Source organism: Tamandua tetradactyla, chromosome 7 (assembly GCF_023851605.1).
Source record: "Tamandua tetradactyla isolate mTamTet1 chromosome 7, mTamTet1.pri, whole genome shotgun sequence".
NCBI lineage: Eukaryota > Metazoa > Chordata > Mammalia > Pilosa > Myrmecophagidae > Tamandua > Tamandua tetradactyla.
This window is the reverse complement of record NC_135333.1, coordinates 87,996,384-88,011,465: the sequence shown is the minus strand read 5'-3', so window position 1 is coordinate 88,011,465 and position 15,082 is coordinate 87,996,384. Positions and strand designations below refer to the sequence as shown.

At 33.9% G+C, this 15,082-nt stretch overlaps 1 protein-coding gene across 7 annotated transcripts in view; it reads left to right on the top strand.

Annotated features, from left to right (window-relative positions):
- The window catches only part of DNAI7 (dynein axonemal intermediate chain 7), a 129,968-nt gene that overhangs the window by 57,907 nt on the left and 56,979 nt on the right, over positions 1-15,082 (top strand). For all 7 annotated transcript variants that reach the window (XR_013179591.1, XR_013179592.1, XM_077170325.1 and 4 more), the window contains 5 exons: positions 1,623-1,724; positions 2,643-2,780; positions 6,029-6,175; positions 7,651-7,754; positions 9,430-9,745. Coding sequence is in view for 5 of the 7 variants with exons in the window: in XM_077170325.1 (XP_077026440.1) it covers positions 1,623-1,724; positions 2,643-2,780; positions 6,029-6,175; positions 7,651-7,754; positions 9,430-9,745 (807 nt within the window). In the remaining 2 variants the exon portion in view is untranslated. The remainder of the gene's footprint in view (positions 1-1,622; positions 1,725-2,642; positions 2,781-6,028; positions 6,176-7,650; positions 7,755-9,429; positions 9,746-15,082) is intronic.

Genomic DNA, 15,082 nt, shown 5'->3' with positions numbered 1-15,082 from the left:
TCACTCAGATACATAGTTGGAGAAAGAAATATTTTAATAGCCTTTCAGATACTTGTTGATGTTCTTTTGCTACTATACCAAAACTCAACCAGTGGTAGTGTCTTAATGCAGAATCTGAAACCATATCGTGAACTCTTTTTTTTTTCAATCTACTAAATTTATTTTAACATTTGCTCCCCCTATTATTTATTTATTTTTAATCCATATGTTTTACTCATCTGTCCATAGGTAGATAAAAGAAGCATCAGACGCAGGTTTTCACAATCACATAGTCACATTGCAAAAGCTATATCATTATACAGTCATCTTCAAGAAGCATGGCTATAGGAACACAGCTCTGTTTCCAGGCAGTTCTCTCCAGCCTCTTCATTACACCTTAACTAAAAAGGTGATATCTATTTAATGTGTAGGAATAACCTCCAGGATAACTTCTCGACTCTGAAATCTCTCAGCCATTGACGCTTTATTTTGTCTCTATTCTCTCTTCCCCCTTTCGGTTGAGAAGGTTTTCTCAATCCCTTGGTACTGAGTCCCAGCTGATTCTAGGATTTCTGTCCATATCGTGAACTTTTCATACTCTGGGACATTAAAATCCAATGAGCTGCCTTCCAATCTGAGTAGATCTTATATCCGTGCATGGCTTTGTAAATGACATTGGCTGTTTAGAAAAATCTGTTTCACTGAATTATTTCTTTCCAAATATTGACACTTTCCATTATTCAGAAAATCACATCCATTAATATGATCTCCAAAAAATCTCAGAAAATTTGGAAACTGTCAAGCTCATAATGGTAAATACAAATTCTAAGTTTTGCTTGAAAGCTTGATTTATTTTCATGGGCAATAAATATTTTGAGCTGTTTCCTTGAAGTGAGACTCAATTTGTTTACTTTTGAGAGAATGTCTGCCAAAACATTTAAGTATGCTTGAATGACTTTCTCTTGTTAGTCATCCTTTCAAGTGAAAATAGTGCTACATCTGGGTGGGCTATGGTGGTGCAGTGGCAGAGTTCTTGCCTGCCATGCCGGAGACCTGGGTTTGATTCCCAGTGCATGCCCATGTGAAAAAAAAAGAAATAATGCTACATCTAAAAGTGGCTAGTTCAGCTCCAACTCAAAAATTGCATGTGTTTTTTTCTCAAGACAGTATAGTTCTCTGATATGCAGTAGAAGAGCTTTATATATATTTCCCATTCTATTACACAGTTATTAAAAGGATATGTGCGTAAATTTAATAAAATTAATAATTTTCACCTCACCAAGTGTGTGGCCATGAGAAATTTGACTACTAGTACAGTTTGTGACCACTACCTTGATTTGTGCAAAGGTGCCAGCAGTTTTATTGCTTTTGCATCGTCAGTGCAAATGTGTACATTGTGAAAAAGTCAAATAATTCCTAATATTTTTAGGAAAAGAGTTTTGATCTTACAGATCCCAAAAGAGTCTGCTCACCCACTTTGCAAACCATTTATAGATAAATCATTTTGAAAATACCAATTTCATTCAAACTGATTATAGTATTCATTTTGTGAAACTATTTAGCCATGTAGATTTTAGATGCTATTTGTGAAACACAAAGCTAAAATTAAAGTGTAGACCAATCTATCTATCCCCATGTAACAGGACCTAGAAAGGAGAAGTGAAGAACTTGAAGAACTTTATTTTTTAGAATGTTGTTATCCTAAAGCAGAGAAATTGAAACAAGATATTAGATTGCTTTCTCAGGTAAGATTCATTTGTTTCTTCTTTTAAGCCAATACTTTGGTACCACAAGAAGGAGTTCATAGACTGACAACCATTTGACGCCAAGAAACTTGAAATTTGCCAATAAAAAAATTTCTTATTTGAGTTAAGAGTTTTCATATTGCTTGTGGCAAAATAAATTGACATGTTTTGCAGAAAGCTATTTGTCAGTATTTATCAAAATCCTTAAAATTTGTATACCCTTTGACTGAGTCAGTGGTTGGAAATCTATACCTTAGAAATTATTCTAAAATTATAATTTAAAAAGTTGTGTGCTTAGGACAATCTAGTGTTACTCAAAATAGCATAACTTTGGAAGCAAAATAGATGATTATCAAGATAAAATGAAAAATTATAATAATATGCAAAGGAAGATGATGGCATAACTTTTATAATTTATTTCTTTGATTACAGATACATAAAAATATGGTAGACTAAAAAATGAATGGGAGGACATCTACTAAATACTAAATACATTGGTACTTCAAGATTGAGTTTAGTCTGCTTAACTTACCAATGGTGATTAGCAGTTGGCAATAATTTGGGAAGTAGAAATTAAATTAGCCCAAGGGTTGGATCTTGCAAATACAGAGACTATATGACTAGGGAGGGAAAACCAAACCAAACCAAACCAACTCCTAAATATTATTTTAAAAATAAAAATATTCTAGTAAATAAAATTTCAATTTATCTGAATTATTGAGCATTAGAAACTATTTTGATAAAAAGGAATTTAGTTATTTTAAAGATATTTCAAGTTACTAATTAAAGTCATAATATATTTTTGCCTAACTTGCGAAAGCTGGGTTATGAGACCCCATACCTCAAAAGCAAATAGTCATTTTCATTCTCTGGTCAAGTTTTCATCAGTGTGACCCTTCAAAGATTTTTATTCTACAGTGGAAACACTACATTCAATGTGATGGGAGTCCTGATCCTTCAATACCACAAGAAATTAATACTTTTATTAGTTTGTGGAAAGAGGAAATAAATGAAACTTTTGAGGAAGTGGTTGAGAAGAGCAAACTAGTGCTAAATGTAAGTATTTAAATATTATCCTGTAATTTAAAATTTTTAAAATTACAATTGTGTGATATTGGCTCCAAAACTAGAAAAAAATTAAGGTATTTTTTTCCAATTAATGACATTATTGCTTCTGGACCCTTGGCTCTAGAGTGGAGTGTTTGATAATCCTTTCATTTTCATTTTTATTTTTTCAGCTCCTAAAAGCCCCTTGCTACCTGAGATAAGGTCGATATAAAAGAATGTAAAACATTGACTATATGTTTGTCTAATTTAAGCAAAAAAAAAAAAATCATGTTGCATACATTTATGTAGGTAATTTTGGGGGAAAAAAAAAAACAGTGGATGATTTTATCCTCAGCTGGAATTTCCACTATTCAGTCATTTGGTTAACATGTTTTTTTATTGTTCACTGTATGCCAGGCACCTATCTTTTAGACACTGCTGGTATAAACATAAGAGCATCTTAACTTCTGTTTCCTCAAACAGAGTAGATAGGCTAGCCTGAGAATCTTTCACTTTACAATGCACTTAAAAATACTGGGGAATAAACTTTGATAACTTTTTTTATAATGATTTTTTTACTGTGAAAAATAGCATACACAAAAAAGCAATAAATTTCAAAGCGAACTGCAACGATTAGTTGTAGAACAGATTTCAGAGTTTGGTGATGATTACAGATCCACATTTTTAGTTTTTTCCTTCTAGCTGCTCCAAGGCACTGGCGACTAAAAGAAATATCAATATAATGATTCAGCAGCCATACTCATTTGCTAAATCCTGTCTTCTCATGTTATAACTTCACTTTCTCCTTTGATCTTTCTCCCAATCTATAGGGGTATTTGGGCTATGCCCTTTCTAACTTTTATATAGGAAGGGCTATTGACAATATGAGATAGGGGGATGATACTAGTTGATGTTCTGGAGAGGCTGGGTTACAGGACTTTTCTGGCTACTCCCTACTCCCTACTCGAGCACATTGGAAAGAAAACTTACTGCCTTTGTCTGTTATCAGTATGACTAAAGAATATGAGATTTTTAAAACATACGAGGCAGATTTGAAAGAAAACCAAATAATACTTATACAAATGAAGAATTTAGAAAGTAGTGGCCCAGGTTAAAAAGCAGAAAAAATGCAGCCAAAGAGATATTAAGTGAGTGAGAAGTTGGAATGGAAGAATTTACCAGAATACATCACAGTGAGAGAGTGATAGAAAATATGAAAAAGCAATAAAGACATGTATGATAGAGTAAGAAAGGCTAAAAATATATCGAATGCAACTTCTGTAAAAAAAAAAAAAAGAAGAAGAAGAAGATACTAATGATCGAAAAGGAGTACCAGAAGCTATAGAAGAATGGAAGAGAGGTGATATTCAGAAAGATAATGACTGACAATTTTCCAGAACTGTTGAAAGATAAAAATCTTCACATATAAGCAACAAATCCTGAGTAGGAAAATTAAAAAGAAATCCACACTCAGACACACCCTCATATAATAGAAACTAGAGGAGGAATTCACTTCTCATATTCCTAATGTCATCCTCTAATGCTTTTTACCCTTGTTTCTCACAACATTTTTGTGTTTCTTGTCACTTTTGCTGTACTTGTAAGATGGGATATCTCCACTACAAACTTAGGAATCAAAATGTGGAGGTACAAGTAATGGAGGTACAATTTAAGTTGGTAATTTTTAAAGAAGAAGATTGTAGTTAATGTTGATTGAATGCTCACTAAGTACTGAACATTGTGCTAATGCTTGTAACATGCATTGCCTAATTTAATCTGGACAACATGTTTATGAGATTCATTTTACATATGAAGAAACAGATTAAATGACTTGCCTATGACTCACTCGGAGTCCCCACCAAGAAAGGATGGGACTTTCTCTGACTTTCCAAAGGCCCCAAAGAGCCTGCCATGCACTCTGAGCTATTGGTACACCAGCAGATTCATCATACAGTGTTCTTACCACAACCCATCACTTCTATCAAGGAGGCTGCTTTGGAGTGATGCCAGCCCACACACCTTGTGTTCTGTAGTTAGCAGAGAGAGCAGGAAGAAGCTCTAGAGCTTGCTAGTGATGAGCTGGACTTCTTCCTGTTACAGGAATGTGAGGTCCAGAAGTAGAAATAATAAATGATTAGGGAAGATAGGAAAGGGATGAGTAAAGCCAAGCAGGAAAGAGAAGAGGAGAATAATCCAGCCACAGGAAATAAGATAGGAAGCCCCAAGAGAAACAGAAAGACTGGGGTAATAGTATTAGAAGAAAATGACCCTATGGCAATCACCAAGTTCTAAATTATGGAATGTATTTACTAACTAAACTCATATAGTGCTTACCATCTACCAGGCTTTAGAAATATTCACTCATTTAATTTTTTTTTTTTTTTTTAACATGGGCAGGCACCGGGAATCAAACCCGGGTCCTCTGGCATTGCAGGCAAGCATTCCTGCCTGCTGAGCCACCGTGGCCCACCCAAGATCACTCATTTAATTTTCATAATAGCCCTTCACATGAAATAGGTTTACAAATGAAGAAAATGAGGCACAGAGATGTTATACGAATAGTGTGTAAAGTCGTATTGCTTGTAAGAGGTGGGACAGGATTCAAAATCCAGCGTTCTTGCTTGACTCCCACCCTGCCCTACACTAAAGGCTACCTCCCTTAATTTAGAAAGTTTCTGTGTGTTACCTGTGTCAGACAGTGTTCAGAATTGAATTCTGCTCCTTGCTAGCTGTCCCTCAGTTTCCTCATCTGTAAAATGGGCACAATAATAATAATATCTAACTCATAGGGTTATGATGAGGAGTAAATGAATTAAAATATATAAGGCCATTAGAACAGTGCCTGGCACACACTAATCACTCATTACTTTTAGTACTTTTTTTCCTCCTTCCCCTCCTCCTCTTCTCCTCCCTACTTCTCCTTCTCTTCATTGTTGTTATTATTGTTGTTGATTTTTCTGTTGTTCCAGTCTTAGGTAATAGAAAGCTCTGTCTCATCTGTCAACTGGCTGATTACATTAATTACAGTGCAGCATAATTACAGCTCTGTTACACATAGTTGAGAATTTTTATTGGGAAATTTGGGGAGAAAATATTTTATTTTCCCATAATCTTATTACAAAATAAATACAAAAGAGGACTTATCTGTTTTACTGAGTATGTATTCTTCAACTCAAAAGTGACAGAACACCTCATTTTTCACTTTTCCTTCGGCTTTTTGTTCGAGAATTCATGTAGATAATTCTTCTACTTTATAGTTAATTGAGAAATTGAAATTAATTCTGTTGGAAACTCCATCATATGATTTGCAAGATAAAACCATAAAACAGTATCAAACATCAATTCTAGAACTGCAGGAGCTCCTTCACCTGAAGTTTAACATAGCCACAGAAATACTTCTCAGAGTAAGTGTGATATTTTGCTTTTAGTTATTATTAATATAATCCAATTCGAAAATGGATGCTGTATAATAAAAAAATTTTTTTTGAATAATTTAAAATTTATGGAACGGCACTAGAGTGATATATTTATCCAGGTGTAAAAATTGTCAATATTTTAGTTTTAAAGAAATTGAACATACAGATGTAAATCCATTTCTTTCTTATACTTGTTAAGATTTACTAAGTTTGCTAGGAAAATAAACTCACAAAGCATTGTATATCAGATATTCCCACTACATGAATCAACTAATACAAGATTATAATCATTGGTAGCTACTTTTCTTCATAACTTTTTTTAGTTTGAAAATACTGTATTTAAGTATAAAGAAATATTGAAAGAATAGTTTACCATATACAACCCCCATATACCCTATACATGGATTTAATACTTTAAAAAATCTATTTGCTCTATCTCTGTTTTCCCCTCTACCACCGAAAAGTACATTGTAGACATTGATACTTCATTGCCAAATATCTCAGCACTAATGATCCTCTCCAAATGACCACAAAGCTACTATCATACCTCAGAAAATTAACAATAATTCCATAATATCCTCTTTATCCAGTCAATATTCAAATTTCCCCAAAGACCCCATGAATATCTTTTATGGCTGCTTTTATTTTGTTTCATATCACTTTTTAAATCATAAATCAGTCTACATGCATGCATTGCTTTTGGCTGTTTTTCTTTTTTGTTTTATTTGGCCTAGAACACAGTTGTCTTAGTTTTCCAGTGTTGCTATGACAAATACCACACAATGGATTGGCTTTAACAACAGGAATTTATCATCTCACAGTTTTGGAGGATAGAGGTTGAAAGTCAAGGTCTGGTGTTGACTTGCCAGGATCCTTGGGTTCCTTGGTTTGTGCTTCTTCCTCCATCATACAGTTATCTGCTTCATTTTCTGGCTTCTTCTGACTTCTGGTTTCTTCTGACTTTTGGCTTCTACTAAACTGACCACCTCTGAATTTCCTCTGCCTATAAGGACTCCAATCATAAGTATTAGATATTTTTGCCTTCTGAAGTTGATATGTTTAGAAATAGGCTAACTTATAGTAGTACAGTCTGCATTTTAATATGGTACAGACAAAGTAGCATGTGTACAATTAAAATGAAGTTGTGATTCTCATGTTAAAACTGAAAAAGGTAATATTTAAAAGTAATCCACTGGTGCTATCTAGGAATAGAGGGTAGCTTAAATCCCTTAGAAATTGAATAGTAAAAGGAACGGTACATTTAATTAAGTCAATATGTTTGCAAACTTTAGATAATTTTTTGAAGTAATTCTTTGTTATGTTAATTGAATCTTATTTTTACCTAGGTTATTCTCTTATGTAATGAAAGGAAAACATACAATATAAGTGATGAAATAACTTACCTAAATTGCATAATTTATGAGGCTTCTAGCCCTTTTTGATGTTTTCTTTTTCTTTTACAGCAAGCTAGTACTCTAGCAGATCTGGACAGTGGAAATATGGAAAAAATCATTAAAGATGAATATGTTACCCTATATGTGTGGGCAAACCTCAAAAAGAATCCAAGGTGCTCCCATGGTTGATAATTTTCCTGTAGTTGAAACACAATAGCGTTTCTTCACAATAGGAGGAAGGTTACCTGTTGCATAATAGCTTGGGATACTCAAAAGAGTCCATAAAGGGGAGTCAGCCACCTGCTGTTTGAATCCCAGACCTACCATTTACCTTAGGCAACTTAATTAACCTTGTTGAGATGTAGTTTTATCAGTAGTAAAATGATCATATTACTTAACTTAATAGGGTTGGGCTAAGGGTTAAACAATATATAAAGTCATTGCCTAATACAAGTATGCAAACAAAAAAAGATCAGGCCTCCTTCCCCCTCTCTTTTCCTACTCCCCCCTCCAAAAAAGGAAAAGAAAATAGGTGCTTTCTACATGGCAGTCTGGAACTTAAGAAAATATATTTTTAATCTGTGAAAGCTAAAGATAATAGATTTTTATTTTTGTGATTTTTTAAAATATTAAAGTGATTTTTTTCTATAATTTTCAATAAAGCAATGCTGATGATTGTAATGGCAAATTCATGATCACTTGGCTGCTGCTTAATGATAAACATTTTGAATTGAATCAATATGGCAGTGAGTTTTATGGAAAAGATCACTATAATGAAAAAAAAAAAGTCACTCAAATGAAAGTTAGAAGGCCTAGTTTCTGGTCCCAGCTCTGAAAAGACTAAATCATATGACATCAGAAATATTGTACTTTATTTTCCATATTTAATAAAAGTATAAAATAATTTCCAAGTTCTAGTTGCTACAAAATTTTCTGTGGTTTTAATTCTAGCCAGAAACAATATATGCTTTTTCATTGTAGAATATATCACATATAGAAGAGTAAAGATATAAAATGTATCACATACAGAAGAGAGGGAGAAATATAGTTTTAAAAGAATAGTGCTATCTTAACTAACCCAAATTTAACAAGAGAAGTGGTATCTTTTACTAAAATAAGGAACAGTGAAGGCAGAACACGTTTTATTTTATTTTACTGGTGATAGTGGTGTAAGTTGTAGAGATGATGAGTTTGGTGTTAGACTTGAGTTTGAAGTATCTACGAGATATCAAAGTGCAATTGACTGAAGGCATTGAGAGAAGTCTAAGTTGAAGATAGAGTTTTGAGTCATCAACATATATAGATCACTGATTCTTCACTGTTTGGAAGTCATAGACTCTTTTGAGCATCATATAATTTACATATGCTCCCACATATGGTAAACCATTTTTAGACCTTTTAAAGTCCACCCAGGGATACTTCTTCCCCCCAACTCATCCCAGGAAACATAGAACCCATGTCAAAACCCTCTGATAAAAATAGGAACTAAAGCCACAGGAATAATAATATCCTGGGAGTGTAGGTAGAGGGCGAAGAAAAGAGGGCCTAGAATGGAACCCTGAATAATATCAGCATTTAAGAGATGGTTGGGGGGAAGACCATACACAGGAGACTGAGATACAGAGGAGACATCAGAGACAGAAAAGAGCAGGGATCATGGATCCCAGGAGAGTGTTTTGAGAAGGAAGTTATCAACTGGGTACAAATGTTGCATAGAATTCAAGTACAATCAGAACTCCCAAACTGTAGTGGAATTAAAGAAGGTAAAATTCTGCTTAGGCACAAAGTTGCATCCAACCTAGAGTTTCTCAGGACCTCATCTTTTTTGTTAAAATTAATTATTAACAGGTACAGAAGTGTCAGATTCTCTGAAACACAGATTGGATTTGAAATTCCAAGGGTGTTAGCAACAAGTGACATTGCTCTACGGCTTTTGCACACCCACTATGATCACGTAACTCCATTGCGCCCAGTTCCAGCACCATTGAACGTGAAACATACTCCCATAATAACGGAGGTTGTCAAAGAGGAAGAGAAGAGTGCTGTGGATCCATCAACCAGCAAAGAGGTGCAAGAAGGATCTAAACAACAAGAAAATGTGTCCATCTCAGCTGATGAAGAAGAAGTAAAAGTTGAGGAAGAAGGTGATGTTGAACTTCAAAAGGTAGGGCACATTTGAATATATATATATGTATGTATTTTTTCCCCTCCATGTAACAAGTATTATTAGATTCCCTAAAGTATTCTCAAGGATATTCCCTAAACCACTAGAAATAGTCTGAAAATGACTTAATTGCCAATAGTTCAATTTTGAATTTTTTTTTCTTGATTTCCATTAATAGTTGAGCAAGTTGCTTCAATATCCTAAAGTTCAGAACAAGAATTGCTCATTCATATATTAAGTACACTCCTGAAAGCTTTGGAGCAATTTAATTTTTTATATGTATTATATTTCAAACTTACTTGAGGACACTGACTATTAAAGGAAAACTTGCAGTACATACTGTCACAAGATTGTATACTATCATACATTAGTCTGTAACTTCCTCAGTTTTTGGTTGTGTAAGAAATAATGTTTAAAATAAAAGGTCTTTTCTTCATATATTACACTCTCCTTAAAATTTGATTTAGATATATTATTTACACAGTTGTATAATCCTATTCCTTCCATTTATTTCACTCTTTTTTTCCCCTATTTCTCGGACTTTCAAGCTAATTACTTATTACATTGGAATAAATTGTCTCTTGAGAATTTAGTAACACTTTCTCAGAAGTAAAAAGTTTTTTATTTTTATTTTTGGTCCATTGCTTATTGTCATTTTAGAAGAAACCAGAAATATCAGGTTTTCCTACAAGCACTGTAAAACATGAATTGTACTAGTTTAAAGGTTACTGTCTTTAAATACAAGTGAGAGTTAGAGATTAAATTGAAAACAGATATGAAAGCAGAACAGGAATTATTAGGTATTCTAAAAATGCATTTGATCAGTTCCATTTAAGATATTATACCAGCATAAAAAATTATAAAAACTATACTGCATTATAGAAAATGAATATGACATAATACAAAATGCAAATAATTGTATTTAGAGTAGTAGAGTATGATTATAATCATGTAAAAATGTTAAAGGCATGAGGGGAGAAGAACTCACTATCCTATATATAGCTGATATTTTAGAGAGGTGCAAACATGAATGATTTGTTCTTTAAAAATTTGTCATTGTGGTTAAAATGTTCTTTGAGCAATAAGATAGCTTTTAAAACAAACATGTTACCTTACCTCTCAGGTAGCCATAGCATTACTAGAGTTCAACAATGTTTCCAGTTCTCTTCCTTTCCTAGTCATATGGGAAGCTAACACTCCTTGCCCCCTTGAAATTGAGCATGACTATGTGACTTGTTTTAGCCAGTAGAATGTAAGTGGAAGTGACAAACTGATTTATGGAGGAGCTAAAAACTAGAATGAGTAAATGGGCCCTGGACCTATGTTTTAAATATTGGATAATTTCTCCACCACGCATTTCTTGATTATAATTACTTTTTTACAAAAACCCATTAAACTCATTAACATTTTACACAAGAATTTCAAATTATTAATTAGAAAATTGAATCATAATTAGAAAACATATCATTGGAAATATTCTTTGAATTTACATAGCATTTCTTTCGTATGTTTATATGTCTTGTTTGAAGCCGCCCCATGCAGTGCTGATTTATTATAATTCTGTTAATTTTGGAAATAGGATTGTATTAAAAATATAAGTATATGAATTAACTGGATTAACTCAAGGCCTGTCATAGCATTCAATCTCAGTGTCCTTGAAAGTACCAGGCTGAGCTTTCTGCAATTTGAATGGCCTTTACCTACGTGTTTCACTGCCTCTGGGTTTTCTTTCATTATTTAATGTTCTTTTGAATAGTTTTAACTTATAATTATGACTTAAGGTATACAAATGCTAGTGTTGAAAATGTTGCAAAACCAACAATGAAGAGCACTCCACTGGATAGTAAAATGCATATTTTACTTCAATTTCCGTGTGAGACCATAAGAAGAGATGTTTATTTGGTGCAAAATTTGTATTTTTGGTAGCACAATATCTAATTTAGCTTGTGTTGTTAGTTTATTCATATACCATAATTGCATGGAATCTTGAATAGTGAGGTCTTGTTGGCTTATACAGGGTCAGTGTGATGCTCTGACACAACCTGGAGTAATTTGGGCAGAGAATAAAAATGTATTTGCAAAGCCCCCTGGAGGGACTGAGGAGAAAGGAGGAAATATTAAATTTCCCCACTTGGGGAATTCCTGATATTCTCGCAAACATTGGGAACAACCAATTTAATAGACCAAGCCCTCCATCTTGGGGCTTGCCCCTATAAAACCTTGCAGATGCAAAGGAGCACCTAAGCCTACTTATAATTATACCTAAGAGTCATCCCCAGAGAACCTCTTTTGTTGCTAGATGTGGCTTCTCTCTCTCTAAGCCAACTCAGCAGGTGAACTCACTGCCCTACCCCTTACATGGGAAATGACTCCCAGGGGTGTAAATCTTCCTGGCAATGTGAACTTGACTCCCAGGATGAGCCAGGACCTGGCATCATGGAATTGAGAAAGACTTCTTGACCAAAAGGGGAATGAGAAAAATGAGACAAAATAAAGTTTCAGTGGCTGAGAGATTTGAAACAGAGTTGAGAGGTTATTCTTATGCATTATGTAGATATCTTGTTTAGTTTATGGTGTATTGGAGTGACTAGAGGGAAGTACCTGAAACTGTTGAGCTGTGTTCTAGTAGCCTTGATTCTTGAAGGCGATTGTATAGCTATATAGCTTTTACGATGTGGCTGTGTGATTGTGAAAACCTTGTAGCTGACACTCCCTTTATCCAGGGAATAGACAGACGAGTTAAAAAATAAGGGCAAAAATTAAATAAAATTAAATAATAAATTAAATAGAGGAAGATGAGAGGTAAAAAAGAATTGGATAGATTGCAACACTAGGAGTCAATGAGGAGGAGGGGTGGGGGGTATAAGATGTATGATTTCTTTCTCTTTTCTCTTTATTTCCTTTTCTGGAGTGATACAAATGTTCTAAAAACGATCATCATGATGAATACACAACTATGTGATGATATTTTGAGCCACTGATTATATACTTTGGATGGACTGTGTGGTGTGTGAATATATTTCAATAAAAAGATATTTTTTAAATGCGCGTTTTGTGGCATGCTGAGACTGTCTTCAAAGAAATAATCTAGGAAACCCAGAGAAAAAAATCATCAGGCAGTTAGTGACATGACAAAATTAGTTTTTCTTTCTGAAAGGCAACATAAATGTCTCCATATCCTGGGAGGCTTGACCAAGAATTGCGTGTATGATAAATACAGGAAACTGACTGGAGACATTTTATGATATTGGAGGATATAAAAAGAAAAGTGTGTTTGCCTAGGAGATGAGAATAACTTTCAGTTAACACTCCCGTTTCCAGAAATCAATCCTATCTCCACTACTATATAGGTTATTCATGGAGATGCTTATATATATGTACATTATCACTATTGTAAAAAAAAAAAACAAACACAACATTCTGAAAAATCTATAAATGCTGGAGTATGTACGATTTCCACAGAAGCAGAAGAATCCCGTATTTATGGTTAAAGTATACCAGTGGAAGAGAGACAATCCATCAAGGAGGATTTGGGGGGGTGGGCGTACCACTGCATAGAGTGAAGAATCCTCCAACTCAAGCCATTTGTTGTAGGTGGGAAAGACTGGTAGCGAAGGAGAGAGAAGAGAAAAATTAAACAAATGAATCTACACCTGCTAATAAGTCTAAACAGCATAAACTACTTTTTATAAGTGTGGGTAGACTGTGGAGTTGGAAGTCATTAGATTGTAAAGGGCGTCAGCAACTCAAAAAAGGGAGACAGATAAATTGGTGAAATTTGTGGGGGGAAAAAAGAAATGTTGGATAATGGTGGATAGAAGTAGGAGGTCCAATCTCTATATAAAAGACGTTCCAGAAGTCTAGAGAATGAATAAGTAAGGATCAAAACAATAATAGAATAATATTTCCTTAAGATAAAGGAAGATTTATATCTTCAGATTTAAAAGTCATTTTTAATTCAGGTGGCATAGCTTGATAAATTTCTAAATTTAAACAAATGAAGGGCATATCCTATATGATTCAAATGATTAGGGTAAAAAAACAGTTATTTACATGATAAAGAGGATTAGACTTCATTGGAATTCTCATTTGCAGCACTAAATGATAAAAAACAATTAAGAAGTGTTTCTTAAGCTCCGAGGTCAAAAGGGTATGACCCTAACCTTTTACGCCCAGCCAAAGCATTATTGTTTGTGAAAAGATGACATTTTTGGACAAGCCAGGTGCCAGAAATCATACTATTTATATTATTTCTTGAAGTAGGCAAAATTACATGAAAATAAAAAATGCAAGTATGTGGAAGATATGTTGTAGAAGTTGAGCAATAGAAATCAACCAACCTATATTTTAATCCAGGTAATTACTGATAATATGGTTGGGAAACAATGTAAATATTAAGAAAAGGTAAAAAAAAAGCAGTGAAGACTGGATCATTACACCAAAAGACAGGGAAAAAGGAAACAAGAAAATAGTGAAACATGGGACTGGACTCCCGGGGTAAGCCTGGACCTGCCATAATGGGATTGAGAAAGCCTTCTTGACCAAAGGGGGAAGAGAGGAATGAGACAAAATAAAGTTTCAGTGACTGAGAGATTTCAAACAGAGTCGAGAGGTTATTCTGGATGTTACTCTAATGTATTATATAGACATCCCTTTTTAGTTTATGCTGTACTGCAGTGGCTGGAGGGAAGTACCTCAAGCTGTTGAGCTGTGTTCCAATTAGATGATTGTATAACTGTATAGCTTTTACAGTGTGACCATGTGATTGTGAAAACCTTGTGTCTGATGCTCCATTTATCCAGGGTATAGACAGATGAGTAAAAAAAATAAGGATAAAAAATTTAAAATAAATCATGGAGGAAACAAGGGTAAAAAAATTGGGTAGATTGAAATACTAGTGGTTAATGAGAGGGAGGGGTAGGGGGTATGGGATGTATGAGTTTTTTCTTTTTTCTCTTTGGTTTTTTTTCTGGAATGATGCAAATTTTTCTGAAAATGATCATGGTGATGAATACATAACTATGTGACGATATTGTGCATAATTGATTGTATACCACGTATGTACTATATGTGTATACATATATTTCTTAAAAAAAAAAGCCCTGAAAGAAAGTACTTTAAAATTTAGGTATTAAAAAACTTTGTTTTTTATAAGGAATCAATGTTTTTCTTATGTGCATTACAGATTGTGTAACTTGTTGCATTTTCTTATCTATTTACTTACATTTTTGGCAATTGGAAGACTCAGAGTCAAATTTGGGAACATATTTAGTGCAGGAAATTATGACTTTGTTCTGTTTACCTTTTCCTCAAAATCCCCAATTTACAGTTGTTATC